The sequence below is a fragment of the Euprymna scolopes genome, chromosome 28 (genome assembly GCF_053919585.1).
Source record: "Euprymna scolopes isolate OS-2025 chromosome 28, ASM5391958v1, whole genome shotgun sequence".
Classification (NCBI taxonomy): domain Eukaryota; kingdom Metazoa; phylum Mollusca; class Cephalopoda; order Sepiida; family Sepiolidae; genus Euprymna; species Euprymna scolopes.
The window spans coordinates 970,638-986,469 of NC_136509.1; the positions used below are offsets into that span (position 1 = coordinate 970,638).

General features: G+C 30.1%; 1 protein-coding gene across 2 annotated transcripts in view; it reads right to left on the reverse strand.

The window, feature by feature from the left end:
* The window catches only part of LOC145249430 (uncharacterized), a 111,418-nt gene that overhangs the window by 12,488 nt on the left and 83,098 nt on the right, over positions 1 to 15,832 (reverse strand). For both annotated transcript variants that reach the window (XM_080110988.1, XM_080110987.1), the window contains one exon: positions 2,667 to 2,762. In XM_080110988.1, the coding sequence (XP_079967114.1) occupies positions 2,667 to 2,762 (96 nt within the window). The remainder of the gene's footprint in view (positions 1 to 2,666; positions 2,763 to 15,832) is intronic.

Here is a 15,832-nt window from a genome sequence, read left to right on the forward strand (position 1 = left end):
GACGTATCGAGAATTGTCATTTGGTGAATCAGGTCGAACGAAAATTGAAGTTATGAAATATTTTTGCTCGGATGGGAAAATGTGTTGTCCGATAAGTTCAAAACGACAACTGCATTCTTGGTCTTTTGACGTAATCAAAATGTCTGATATAATGGAATGGCCGACAACCAGAACTTAATTCAAAGATAAACTAAAATTCCTTTGAATTATCAAAGCGAAAAATGAGATCAATAGATAATTTTAAAACAAATAAAATCGCGTGACTTACTTTAAGTCAAAGGAAAAATAATTTTCCTGGATATGGAAAAATTCCATCAGTAAGCCAGGGAGGAGTTAAATAATATGTGTAAGTTGGGCGTTAATTAAAGGAGGAGTCAATCCAATTTTGGAAATGGACCAATAAAAAAGGGCCCTGTCGAAGTATAATCAACCAATGAGAAAAGGCCCCGTCGAATTATAATCAAGCAATTTGATTGGTCGATGACGCACATGGGTGTCGTCATCATTCCATAATTGTATTATAAAAGAAATGAAAAATCAGAGATTAAGTCAGAGAGTTCGGAATCAGAGTCAAAGAGAGCTAAGTCGAGTTGTTCCGTCTCGGCAGAATCACCTCTCCTCTCTCTCCCCCTCGCTTGTTGCCTGATAACTCAACGCTTATAACGTGTCGATTACTTAACGAGAATTACGCAAAGTCCGCGATACCGACCAGGTATTTCAACAACAGAAGCTCAGTTGTAGAACTAACTGCTTGCTTGAATTGTCAACTATATGTATATGCTGTAAATACTTCTTTTATGAATTTCCGAAATATATATTATATTAACCAACCTCCGAAGTTTTGTTGCTGATGTGCGTTGATCCCTATATGTGTATATTTCTTTATTTGCCATTTGTGACACCGTATCCATCAACGAACACCCAGAATAACTAGACGATCTACGGAGAACAGGCCTTGAGGACCGAGCATCCGAGAAGAATCCCCAACGCCTTAACGAAGAACTCACTGGGTGACGCGACGTACTAACGGTTGGCAGACCTGGTTGCCCAGTCGACATATCATAACTGTACCGACCAGGGTGTAGATCATAACTGGGCCGCGATCAGAGGTTCAAGGTCATGTAAGGTCACGTTGCAAGGTCACACCTAGCCTAGGTGCCCAGCGTTGCCCGGGTGTTTGTAGGTGTGTTGAGCAAAAGAAAAGTTGTAGTAGGCAGGCAGACTCAAACCCGTGACACAAAGGCGGAAAATAAAGTAGAGGTTTGTGTAAGGGTGTTGGTTGAGAAAAAAAAAAAAGGAAAATTGTGAGCGGAAAGAAAAACAAAAAAAAAGGAGTAGTAAGCTCAAAGCCATACCGTGAAGGAGGAAAAGAAAGAGAAAAAAAAAAACCTGATGTGTTTGCTGCTGCGCCCATCGCCAAACTGGAAGTGACATAGGTTTAAATAAAGGCTAGACAATCGAAAAGAGGCGATGACTTTTGAAAATATCGGCGAAAAAAACAACTCCTCCTTGTGGAAAAGTGCCCAGTTGAGAGTGAAGGAATTAATGTATTTAGCCAATTTTTCAATTAGAATTAATGTATTTAGCCAAATTTTTTTTGTGTGTGGTTGTGAATGAAAAACTAAGAATAAGCAAAGTAAAAAAAGAAAACAGAAAAACAATCGTTAAAACCTAAGCGGGGGGGTACCCGGGCGGTGTGCGTGTGTGGGGGTGGGGGGTAATCAAAACATCGAAAAAAAAAAAAAAAACTAACGTAAGGCAAACGGACGATGTTAAATGTAAAAATCGGAAAAACAAAAAAGAAAACAGAAAAACGAATGTTAAAACTAAAAACCAAAAAAAAAAAAAAAACACATGTGAAAAATGGCTTAAATAAGCCTGTTTCGATAGTAAAATTTAAAAAATTGGTGGGTACCCGGGTGTTTTGGGGTGTGTGTGGTCGGTCGGGAGTGGGGGTGTTAATGAAAACTTAAGAATAAGTGAAGTAAAAAAAAACAAAAAAAAAACAGAAAAACGAACGTAACGTGAAAAATGGCTTAAACACTGCTTCAATATTAAAATTTAAAAAATTGAAAAAAAAAAAAAAAAAAAAAAAAAAATCTCACACCACAATTCGAACCCAAAACATTTAGATAATGACTCAACGCTCTAACCAACTGAGTTAACACGACGTACATGAAATTTAGTCAGTTCTTCAACTATTTAAAGTAAATCAGGTCATGACGTCATCTGACGCATGCGTAGAACCGATCTCGTCATGAGAGGACGGTTTTTGTTGTCCCCCCCCACCTCTCTGTAGAAAATTGTTGATTTTATGACCAGGCGACCTGCTAGTGTATATAATTGTGATTTTTTAAAATTTTATTTTACATCTGTTCATCAATCGTAGAATCATACATTTGGTCTTTCTTGGAGGTAAACTAAAAATCTGCTCAGAAAATGTCTTTTTAGCTGATTATAAAGGAAAGTTAATTTCCAGAAATGGGCAGAAAATTAAAAAAAAAAAAAAAAAAAAAAAAAAAAAAAAAAAAAGAAACTATATTTTCATTAATTGAAAACTAAAAGATAAATTTAATTTGTATATATATATATATATATATATTGTATAATAAATTAAAATATTTTCATGTATTTTAGTGAAAATATGTAATCTTTGCACTACTTACGTAATTAAGACCTTCCACATAACACCAATTCCGTTCTTTGATTATTTGGCAGACAATTCCTTGTTTTCCTTTGTCACGACCTGTAAGAATTTCAACCTGGAAAAGAAAGTCATTTTTTTAAATTGATATTGGTAATTTCATTTTTATAGAAAATCTAACACCATCGTTTCTTAAAAAGAAAATGTTTCTGCTTTTGTTCTGTTGAGTTAAGACTAGCTAGACGCTCGGCATTACCTGGTCGTACAATACACTTAAACATGGTATTTTCATTTATGCAGATTGTGTATATATTATTACAGAATCAATCCTCTATTCAATATTATATATTACAAGGAATAATTGCCCAGTGGACTAATTTGTAAAAAAATCTTTTTAAAATAATAATGATAATGTCGTTCATCAAATTCCATCTGTATTTGTCTACAATATCACGTCAGCTGATATTTAGGCTTGATGATTTTAAACATTACCAGTGTAATGTAAAATATTCCCCTGTAAAAGTGAAGCATGCATGGTTCCCCGTGAGTGCACAGTGAACAAGGCACAACAACATTTGCCCAACATTTGGCCCAAAAGTCCCCAGGGGGTGTCAAATCTTGGTGAAAATGAACAAATGGTGCAGTTTTAGGCCTTAACATATGTAAATTTTAGTTCTGCACCATGCAAAAAAAAAAAAAAAAAAGAAATGATGACTAAGTTCATCATTTTCTGATTTAAATAATATTCATTTGTTTGGAATTACAAGTGATAAAATTAGCCCATTTTGAGTGAGGAAAAACATTTTTTTTTCTTTCAGTCTCACTAATAACTGTTCAAAAAAGAACACTGAAACTAGGTCAAATTCAGTTGATGATGGCTTTCTTGCTTTTGTTTAGTTGCTAAAGTTTATGCATGAATGAGTAAGATAATTATGGGGAAGGGTGCTACAACTATAAAAAGCTTTCTTTTTGTGCGTAACATCAAACAAAATTTTCATGAACAAAGTTTGCTGTTGTTTTTTCAAGAAATTCTCATTTTATCAAAAACCCACTTAAGGATAATGTTTAACGAGTTGGGTGGATTGCTAATTGACTTATGAAGAATATTATGAGAAGATTCAAAATGAATGGAATCAACAATTTGAATTCTTACGATTTTTTTTGCTGCCATTGGATTTGAAGATGACCATGTTTTAGTCTGCAAGGAAGTAGTGGTGTGGTAATGTGTTCTACAGATGGGAAGATTATCTCATTCTTTTTGAAAGGATATATTGAAAATCTTAAATTTTGAGGGAAGTTGTATGCTAATGCGATATTCAAAAGTATTTTTTTTTTTTTTTTTTTTTTTTTTTTGCAGAGATAGAGTAACAAAATGAATTTAAATACATTGAAACAATGAAAGAAATAACAACAACTCGATTGATAATAAAAAAAATATTGTTTTATTAAAACTGAATAATTTTAGTTTTATGGACAATCCTTACTGTACAATTTGAAAAAAAAAAATGGACATCCATTATTGCCAGACAAGTTTGTTTTAATAACAAGTCAACTGGACCTAAAATGAGCTGTTTTTTAGGGGAGAGGAGTGCTAAAAAGGAAAAGGAAGGAGAAAGGGTAACAGAAACAAAATGATGGGGAGAATTTATTGGAAAGAAGAATTGGGGGAAGTGGACCCCTCCCCCGCCACCTCCCACTTCAAACAGAGTTGAGAAAAGGTTCTCTAGATGAGGGAAGGCAAGAGAAGGATGTTAATAAGGAGTGGAAGGAGGAAGATTATTAATAAGGAGTAGGTTGTGAAGCTCAAAGATTGTTAAGAGGGGATAGTTAATATGAGGTAGGAGTGAGGTGGTCAAGAAACAGAAAGAGGAGGAGGTCTGCCTAGAGGAGGTAAAAAGAGGGAGGATTGCCAAGAGGGGGTAAAAAGGGGGAGGATTGCCAAGAGGGGGTAAAAAGAGGGAGGTCTGTCAAGAGGGGGTAAAAAGAGGGCAGGATTGCGAAGAGGGCGGGGAGGTTCCAAGAGGGGGTAAAAAGAAGGAGGTTTGACTAAAAAAGGTTGCTTATACATGTTAGAGAGGTTTACCTAGAGAGTAAAAGAGGAGCGGTTTGCCTAAGAGAGGTAAAAAGGGGAGGTTTATAAAGAGGGGACAGAAGGAGGAAAATTATTAGTATAAAAAAAAAAAAGAAGAGATAGCGTTTAATAATGTGGGACCAAAAAAAGCAATAAGGGGAGATCATTTACGTGGTTAAATTCTGTTGAACAAGAAAAAAATCAACAACTGAGCATCAAGCGACAACAAGTTCTGATATTTTTTTTTGCTCAGTTTTGATTAAAATTTTTTTTTTTTTTTTTTTTCAAATCACAAGTTGAAGGAAATTCCCAAATGCTTTTTTCTATTATCAATAAAACAACGTTTGTTACTTGTTGTTGTATCGTTTCTAACATAATGGACTGACACTGTTTTGAAGTTTCGTTTTTTGAATTTCAATTCGAATACTGAAACTATGAAATGAAAATGTTTACAATTTTCTTTTTAATCAATGAAAAATGCAAAGAAAACAGATTTGAAATGATACAAAAAGGAAAAGTTCAAAAAATATTTCTAAATAATAATAAAAAATTTAAATTTTCCTTTTTTCTTTTAAATAAACATTGTATTTTGTGATACTGGAAACACAATAGCATCCAAACACTACCTTTAAGCCTTCCTTATTTTCAGTTCAACTAAAAAAATTGGTAGGTACGAAAGATAGTAATTAAAAAAAAAAAAAATTATTGGATTTGTACAACACATGATCTGAATTATATTTCTCGATCGGCAAAGGGACAAAAGAAATTGCATTTTTGACACAAATACAAACATGTCAAAATTTTAAAATTATTTGAATGTTTTTAATGGAAGCAAATCATTAAAGATATATGAAGATAAGAGAGAGAGAGAGAGAGATAGATAGATATGGTAAATATATATATATATATATATATATATATATATATATATATATGATGAGTGAAAGAGATATGGAGAGTAGATAGAGAAAAGGATATGGAGAGAGAAGCAAAAAGAAATGGAGAATGAACGAAACGTCTAGTGTTTACTCAGAACAAACTTTAAAATGTTACAAGTCACCAAATCCAAACGACATTTACTTTAGACAAAAAAAAAAATGTGCTTCCTGAACTTTATCTTGTACACAGTATTAAATGCTAAAAACGATATATTCCAACATCAATTTATATCAACAGAACAGTAAATAACAATTCGATCATTTCTGTAATAACGAAAATGTGAAAGCAAAGTTATAAGAGAGGCACTGACGACATAATTATTTTGAAAATAATCCGTGACATTGGAGGAGAAAACATCAGCAGTAAAAAGACATTTTCAGATATTTGTTCAGGATTGCATCACAAGAAAACAATAGAAACGCAGAATTTACAAAACCCAATTCAAAATCAATTTTTTTAAAAAATTGTTAACAAGTTCAAAAAAAAAAAAAGTAAATAATTTGATTTTTAACAAAATCTGAATTGAAACTGGGTTGAATATTTATTTTGATGAAAAACACTATTGCATATTGACCAGCCAATGCCAAAAGGTGTGCTGGTCAATGGTTATTATGATTATTCAAGCCTAAAAGCTTTGGCAGCTAAAATATGTTTTACAATAATAAAAAATATTTAGAACATTTATTTAGATTAATTTAGGAAGGTTAACTTAAAATCTTATAAGTTTAATGGGGTTTTATTTTCAACAACATTTTATTCCCAAGTGTGTTTTCCTCTTGGAAAGTAGCACACTGATATAAATACTGTTTACATTCTGATTATTGCCAGTTCTTACATCCTCTGTGCAGAGACATCATAATCATTCAATCATCTCCATCTCTCTCCGACTAACTGTTTTCTTGAACTTATTTCCACATATCTCAAAAAAACCATCACCCCTTCTAAATGACATAATTAGTATATGTCACTAAGATAATCACCTGATTTTTTTACATGCCATTATTTCTAAGTTGTCTTAGCTGCCAAAACTTTTAGGCTTGAATAATCATGATAATCATCGATCAGCAAATCTTTCAGCATTGCCCAGTCAATATCCAACCAGAGCTGCATTAAAAAAAAAAAACAAAAAAAAAACAGTAATATTTTCAGAAGCTGACAAATACACTGCTATTCGAGTGAATGATCGACAAATAGGGTTTGACACAGGTGAATAGAATCCAACTAAAGCAAGGATTCCCAACCGGGGGCCACAAAATCTTTAAAGGCCTCACAAAATTTGTTTATCTAGTTTCTAGTTAGTTTGTTTTACTTACTAGATATACGTGTGTTTATTGAAATATTCAAGATTTCTTGTTAGATTTTATGTTATGGGGATAATGACTCTGATTCATTGTTAGTTTTTATTAACATAAAAATAAATATTTTGATTAAAACAAATAACATATGCATGTATGGGGTCCATGGATGATAGAATAGTTCTTAGGGGGCCCATAAGCAAAGATTGGGAACCTCTGAACTAAACTAACAATAATAACAGCATTATTGTGAGTCTTTTGATGAAAGCCGACCATTCTCTCTGACTGGCTCTAATTTTGACAAATTGAAAACAAAAGCTGAAATATACATCAAAGAAAAGCGAAAATATAAAATTTCTATATCAGCTTTTCATGAGTTTATACAAATTTTTTGTAAAAATTTCACTTTACATTTCACACACTGTCAATTGAAAAATCAAAATGAGATTTTTTTTTTTTTTGTCATAGGATTGATTTATACATCGAAACCCTAGAAATACCCAGAAAAATATAGATTTCAAGCATAAATTATTTTACATTTTTAAAGTAGGGATTTACTTTACTATATAAATTTAATGTAAAATGCTTGAACACATAAGACAGAACGAGTAAGCATTTTTTTGTATTTCCAAAATAGATGCTATCCAAAAATATTTTTTCTCCCCAAAACTACTTGTAAATTTTTATTTTATTTTTTGTTTTCATATTCCCACGTCAGTTTTTATGTTTTTGGTATTGCCAGTGTAGATTTTTTTTGAATGCCGAGAGAAAAAAAAATGGGTACTCGTTCTGTTCTACATTATGTATTCAAAAACTGAATAATCAAGAACTTTCTGGTCAGGAAGTGTGTAATTGTTTTATCTTATACTTATCTCATTTTTATTTTTCTGTCGACAATGCAAGGGCAACATTTTATTTTATTTTGCACAAAAAGTGTTTTGTTTTGTTTTGCTAAATAACTTCTTCACCAGTGGAAGCCTAATAGGTTGGTGAAAATTTGATATGTGCTTTTTGGCCGACGACACAAGCGATTCTCTGGCTTTGGAGGACGGCATTTTGTTTTGCACCAATTTCCCAAGCAAAAAGAAAAAGATATTTGACCAATGAAAATGTTTGGCTTCTTGTGGACTAAAATTTGAATCAACTAGTCATTATATTTATTTATAGTGAAGAGGTTAAGATGATGTGTTTAAAAAAAAAAAAAAAAAAAAAAAGAAATCTTGATCACCACCGGAATGGGAGCAAGCAGGAGACGATCAGTCCTCAGTTCCAATTTTAGTTGCACGCATGCACTGTTTATAAAAAGCAAAAAATATTTATATTACGACTATTGACGAGGGCCAAGCAAAGTAGTTTTATATGCGTTGAGGATAACTGTTTGCATAAATCCATGAATTCATTTTAGCAGAAACGTTTAGGTTTTAAATTTCAAACAAAAAGAAATGTGCAAAATTGATTCTGCAAAGATTAGCAAAGACAAAAAGCAAAATAATTTGATAATCCATCCATTACATTAACCCGTCCTGTCGCAAGACTTGACAAGTGATTACTCATAGTAGTTAATAATAATAATTTATATATATATATGAGAGATTGGAAAAGCCGAGAGCAATGCAGAAAACGAAAACTGAAACAAAACAAACAGATGAGGTCATATTGAGATGATGGTTAACAAGTATCTAATTATTTTTTAACTAAAAATATTTCACAAAAACATCAGCAAGCTAGGTTACTGATATGTCCGGGATGGTGTAAAGTTTTTGGATGGTAAAGGTCTTTTATTAATTTTAGGAAAAAAAATCTATGGCAAAAAAGTCAGGTATGCAGAAACTTTCAACTTTCCCAATCTCTCATATTTTATCTTTATCAACAATGCTTAAAGAAAACTACCTATTCCTTTTATACATATATATATATCATATATATCTGTGTGTGTGTATATATATATATATATATATATATATATTTGTATTGTTTTGGTTCATAGATGTTAATCCAATGAAACTACAGTGTTTATAAGATAAACACTCAAAAAGTAGAGCTGCATTTTAGTAGAAATTTTCATTCATACAAACATTTTTGGCTACATATGTGCATACATGTTTCAGCTGTGACTTATTCAAACAGTTTTATGGAGTCACACATTAGTTGCCATTCCCCCAATTTCCACTCTCAGAATTCATGTCATAGGTAATTCACAATTGGATTCTTAGTGTCGCTTGCCTGCACTGAAGATTGAATCTCCAGAAGAGTGTCAGAATTTACCTTATCTGTTACTCCACAGATCTTTGTAATCATTATTTAAGACTGATGGAAAGAGAGCAGGATATACCCTTGTGGATTAAATAAAGGTTTCCATTCAAAATTTCAACATGGAGGATAAGTATTTTCTACCTTGTGAGGTTTTCTCTCACATGGGTTTTGACCCACCATATGGGAGGACATGCTTTTTTGACTCCCTTCTCTGTGTACCTACAACCTGTGCCATTTTCTCTAATTCCCCTACAGTTGTGAGATTAACATTTCAGGTGAAAATAGTAGTCTGAATAATCCAAATAATAAAAGATGTCATCATTCTGAAAAACATCCAAATTTAAGAGCAAGAGTTATTTGACCTTAAAAAAAGATTACAAGGTCAAACCCTGTAAAATGGTTAACTACAACAAGTACCATTCACTAGCACCATCGTGTTGATATTGGTCAACCAGCAGTGAAGAAAGAAAAGTGGCTTCAATCAAATTATGCGTAGTAGAATATTCGAGTAGCACCATGAGACGAGGACTGGCAGCACCATTTCTTTTGACAAATACGAAAATGTGGACAAATAACTACCATCACTCACACCACTATTGTGTGATCTCTCGGGACCGTAAACCCTCGACCACAGGACATGCACCCGTTTAAGCATGTACTCTGCTAAATTTTTGTAGATTCACTTTCTTTAAGAACTTTGGGCAAATCTGGTCAGAACCATTCTGGCAGAGATTCGGTTAAACTAAAGTGGAATTCAGAATTTTTTTTTTTTTAGTTTAGATTCAAAAATAGATTTTATATTTGACATTGAAGTTTAATGTTTTTATTGAGGAGAAAAATGAAATGTTTACTTCATTTTTATAGTTTGCGGAATGAATAAATGAATTAGATGGTTTGGTAAAAAAAAAAAAAAAGAAAAGAAAGGAAACCTTGATTTTAACTAAGAACTTAGAAATTTTAGTTTCCTTTAAGTTTTTTTTTTTCAGAAAAAATATCGGAAGACAAAGAATTTTCTAATTTTACATGGATGTCTACTTCTTCAGAATTGTACAAGATAAAACAAAAATAATGTACACACACAGGAAAAAATATACATATACAAAAAAAAAAAAAAAAAAAAAAACCAGAAATAAACCAATTTAATCCAAATTGGTTTATTTTCCATGATAAAACGACACAATTTAGTCAAAGTTTTGAATAATCCAAACACCGGAATTTTGCCGTATTTACACATTTTGCCTATTTACCATTTTTGTCCAGTGTGTGTGTTTCTTTGTGCTTTATATCTTTTTTTTTTCCCATGGGAGGGGGGGGGACTAGTGGGCATTTCATTTTTGAAAGAGAGAAAAGGGTAAATGTCTACATACTGCAGATTTTTTTGTGTATACTTAACTGTGTGTATACACACCTTTTACTCATGTGAATGAGAGTTGAGGGGATGAAAAAAAACAAAAAAAAAAACAAAACAAAAAACACACACACGCACACACACACAACCTTTTCAGCCAGTGCTATACAGTATGCTGCCTTGTGAGCTGATCAACATCAAAAGAGTCCTGCTGTACACCGGGGAATAAAGAGGGGGAGGGGGCAAACACAACTAGGAATTTTTCTTTGTTCCTTCAAGCAGACAAAAAAATAAACTAAAAGCAAAAAAAGCCATGACAACTAAAATATAAGAAATGGAAAAAGGTAATAAAATGTAACCGCATGGGCAATGTATATGCTTGTACGCACATACACATCAACAGAATGTATATGCTTATACGCACATACACACATCAACAGAATTCCCAATAGGTTGCCATAGTTCTCAATATTAGGTTTGCTATTGAAAAGATTTTTTTCTTTTCACCCAGAGGAGAGTTAGACAAAAGAATGTGTTAGATCACCATAACATGGACTGAAGAACAGGTAAACTTGGTATCTGTAACACGATAGGCTGAGTTTCTATGAAAGCAAAGATAATGGTTGCCGATCAAACTATGTATAGTGTTCTTTGAAATAAAAATATATAGTCTTACATATATAATAGCCATTTTCCCTATACTAAAAGCAAAAAATTACACACACACACATATATGAATGTGTGTCTGTCTGTATATACATATATTCTTTTATACGAATGTGTCTGTATGTATATATTCTTTTATACTGTGTGTGTATATATATATATACATATATATTTTATACTAATTTATATATATTTATATATATATATATATATACTTTTTTTATACTAGTGTGTATATATATATATATATATATATATATATATATATATTTATACTATGGTGTGTGCGTGTATATATCTGATGAGTTGTAGACAACGAAACATGTGTCAGTGGATAATTATATATATAAAAAAAATATATTATATATACCGCTACCAATGTGGGGGTACCAAATTGGTTAAAGGGAAAATTATTCCCAACTCGCATTTAGGTAAAAATGCACTTTCGTAAATAATTTAATTAATTCAACACGTATCGTAAAACCAAAAAACATACGTGTGTGTGTGTATATATATATATATATATTTATTTTATACTAGTGTGTATGTATATATTTGATATACAAATATCTATATATATATATTTATACTAATATATATATATATATATATATAATTATACTAATATCTTTATATCTACATATATATTTTTATACAATTATACTAATATCTTTATATCTACATATATATTTTTATACAATTATACTAATATCTTTATATCTACATATATATTTTTATACTAATATCTATATATATATTTTTTTTTTTTATACTAATATCTATATATATATATATATTTTTTATACTAATATCTATATATATATATATATATATTTTTATACTAATATCTATATATATATATATATATATTTTTATACTAATATCTATATATATATATATATATATTTTTATACTAATATCTATATATATATATATTTTTATACTAATATCTATATATATATATATATATATTTTATACTAATATCTCTATATATATATATATATATATATATTTTTATACTAATATCTATATATATATATATATATATATTTTTATACTAATATCTATATATATATTTTTATACTAATATCTATATATATATATTTTTATACTAATATATATATATATATTTTTATACTAATATATATATATATATATATATATATCCCCTAAAAAAATAAAAATAATCCCTAAAAATCGTAAAATTTGATTTTCTTCTATAAAAAAAAAAAATACTTAATTGATTTATCTTTTATATTTTCATTAAAGTTTCATGTTCGCTTATTAAAGTCTGTTTTCAAACGAAAAAAAAACAAATCCCAGGGTTTTCGACATTAACTTATTTAATAAATAAAAAAATTGACTTCTTTAATTTTTCTTTTCAATTTTGACCCCTTAGCAGCTATTTTTACTGGTTAAAAATTAAGTCTGTTCCACAGGTCGGAATTTCCTATATATCAAGTTCCTAGTCTGTAGATCAAAAATTGACAGACGAGTTTGGCAGAGACCCTTCCTCAGACAGAAAAGGTCACTTCTATAAATATACAGAGTGTTCCTTATTTAATACTTATATTGTGGGAAAGAGAGGTGGTCATTTCTTCATGCAAGCTTATTGTCAAACTAAGTTTAACTCCCTTGAATTCCCAGATAAATATTAAAGAGTTATCTCCCCGTTAACTATCAATCTGAAAATGTGATTCTTATTTATAAAAATCTATATATAAAATAAATTTATAACTGTTTATGTAATATTAGTAATTATTGCATCTAGAGTGAATTATTCTTTTCTGGACAAAATGAGAATGAGAGAGTGTGGGAATGAGTGAAAGGATGAGAATGAGAAATAAGACACACAATACTACAGAAAATGAATCCAAGCTAAAAGAAAAAAAAGGGTTATCATAAATTCTATAGCAAAATCTAACCAATATCAACGAGTGACTCAACGAGTCAGGTATTTTCTAATCAGCAATTAACTGAAGAATTTAAATCTGCAGACTAAGTTTACAGTGTTTCAATGAAAACAAAAGTATTGACTAAATATCAAACTCGCTCTCTCACTAACATTTTCCTATTTTTTAAGGAATTTATCTGATGAATAAGCCCCTAAAAATGCAACAAAGACAATTTTGTTAACTGACTACCAATTGAGGAGGATTGATTTTGGATTTTTGAAAGCTATATATATATATATATATATATATATATATATATATATATATATATATATATATAGCTAAAAGAATAAGATTGATTCTTTAAGAGGACAGACACTTATCAGGATAATGTGAAGCTCAAGAAATTGCTTGGAGCTTACAATAAAGAATATAAAGAAAATAAGAAAGCGACAATATATAAATATATCCAAATACAGATAGATTTATTCTTTATTCAATTAGAATGATACATCAATTAGGGGCGTAGGATAAGTAAAACTCTTTATACCATGGTATTTTGAAGCCTAATGCTTCTCATCAGAAGAGGAGAGAAGCATCGTCTCTCCTTTGTAGTTTTATTTTCTTTATATATATATATTTAGTTAAGAAATATATAAAAACAAACATTTTATCAAGTTTGAATATAAATTTGTGTATTCTAGATGTTCATTAGAAGGATTTAAATCTTATATCTGGACATTTCAAAGTAATAAATATACTTAACTTTAATCCATAGGGGCGAACACTGTAGGTTACTAAAAGAAATCTGAATATACAGTAAACTTAGTTTCAATGAATATTTGAAACATTGTTTTTTCTCATCTGGCGAGCATCAGTTATTTCTTTAATTTATTTTGGGATAATGTATAATGTAGTAATTCTATTCTACTTATAAAACTCATCTCTTTGACAGAAAATCGCACAATCGTCACAGCATGATAAAAACAATAATAAATACCTGCCAGTTGGTGATTATTTTACAAACTGGATTTATAATCTAATTATAAACTATATGTAAGTATAATTGTTTAAATATAATTTATTTTACTTAGAAATTATACATTACAGTGATTGTTAAGTGTACCATAGTTTCATTGTTACTTGTTACAAACAAACGCCTCTGGATTAAAAATATCTTCTAAATGTATAGTTTCTCAATAAAATAATTCATATCAGCTATTGTAGCACTTTATTAGGTTTTTTATTTTTTTTTTACATTTTTTAATATATAATTATCCCTTTAATGCATGCTCATTACGATTAACTCATAAATATTTTTATAAGATAATTTTTACTTTAGACATTCTTGGATTAAAACCCGAAACCTGCATCGAAATCTGTTCATCATTGATGATCGACTTTAAGAATTTACAAGATGTATTTTATAATTAACAAAAAAACTAATGATTCTTTTTATAAACCAAGATGTTTAATCATGAATACAAGTTTTTATTTCAGATTGAGCCTAGAATTCAACTACAAATTTTATTGGACAAAGAAAATGTAAAAAAAATGGAAACACAGAATGTGGAAATTTGGAAATGCCAACACAAAGAAGTTCCTGAAATAAAGTAAAATTTAATGAAATGATTTTTTATTAAAAAAAAGAAAAAGAAAAGAAAAGTGTTTCTAGAGATTTTCAGGTTTCAAAAGTTGCAAGGTTTTGTTTGAAGGTTATACAGCAGGAAACTCTATGAACATTCTCTGACAAGATTAAGTAAAAGTATTGTGCTTATGTACAAGGCTGGCTGGCGATCTGTGGTTGTCAAGCAAATCTTAAGACAAGGGGGGGAAAAAAATCACTTTTTTCTTTCTTTTTTTACACACACACGTACATACATACATACACATGAAACTTGTGGGTCAAAATACATATTCTCCCAGAACGCTGTTCAAGTTGTTATGAAATGGATCTCATCCCTTGTCATCGACTACCACAGATGCACATAATCTGATGCAGGTTAAATTTCAACGGACTGACAGACACGCATGGACGGATAAGAGGAGACCGTCTTTTTTCTATCAGCCCACGTGGAGATTAAACTTCGCATAACAGACCCAGAAATTTATTTACAAATTGGACAAGTATAGAACCAAGTGGTTTTGATTTTTACTTGAAATTGTTTTGAACATAAAAATAAAAAACAACAAAAAAATGCTGCCAGCAATGCACACATATGTATAGTAATTTCAAAGTTATGAGGGTTTTTTGAAGTATGCAAACAATGTTTTTTATATTTAATATTTTTTATATTTCAAGTAATCTTCCACTCTTCTGCACAAAAAAGTACTTTTTTGTGAAGAGCGGAGGACTGCTGGAAATATAAAAAATAAAATATTAAATATAAAAACAACATCGTTTTCATGCCTCATAACCTTGAAATTACTATTCTAGAAGCATATGTGGACATTTTAACGTGTGTATATATATATATATATATATATATATATATATATATATATATATATATATATACTAGAAAGGTACTTAATCCGAGGGTATGTAAAATTCACTGAACATAAGTTTTGTACCACTTCTTTGTTTCGTATGAAGATTAAAATCGACATATAATGCTATTAAATTTTATGTCTAGAATCCTTATTCCAATTTTGATCAAAATCCTTTACATGGTTTTGATTCCAGAAAATGTCTAAAATTTAAGGCTTAAGTTAACTTT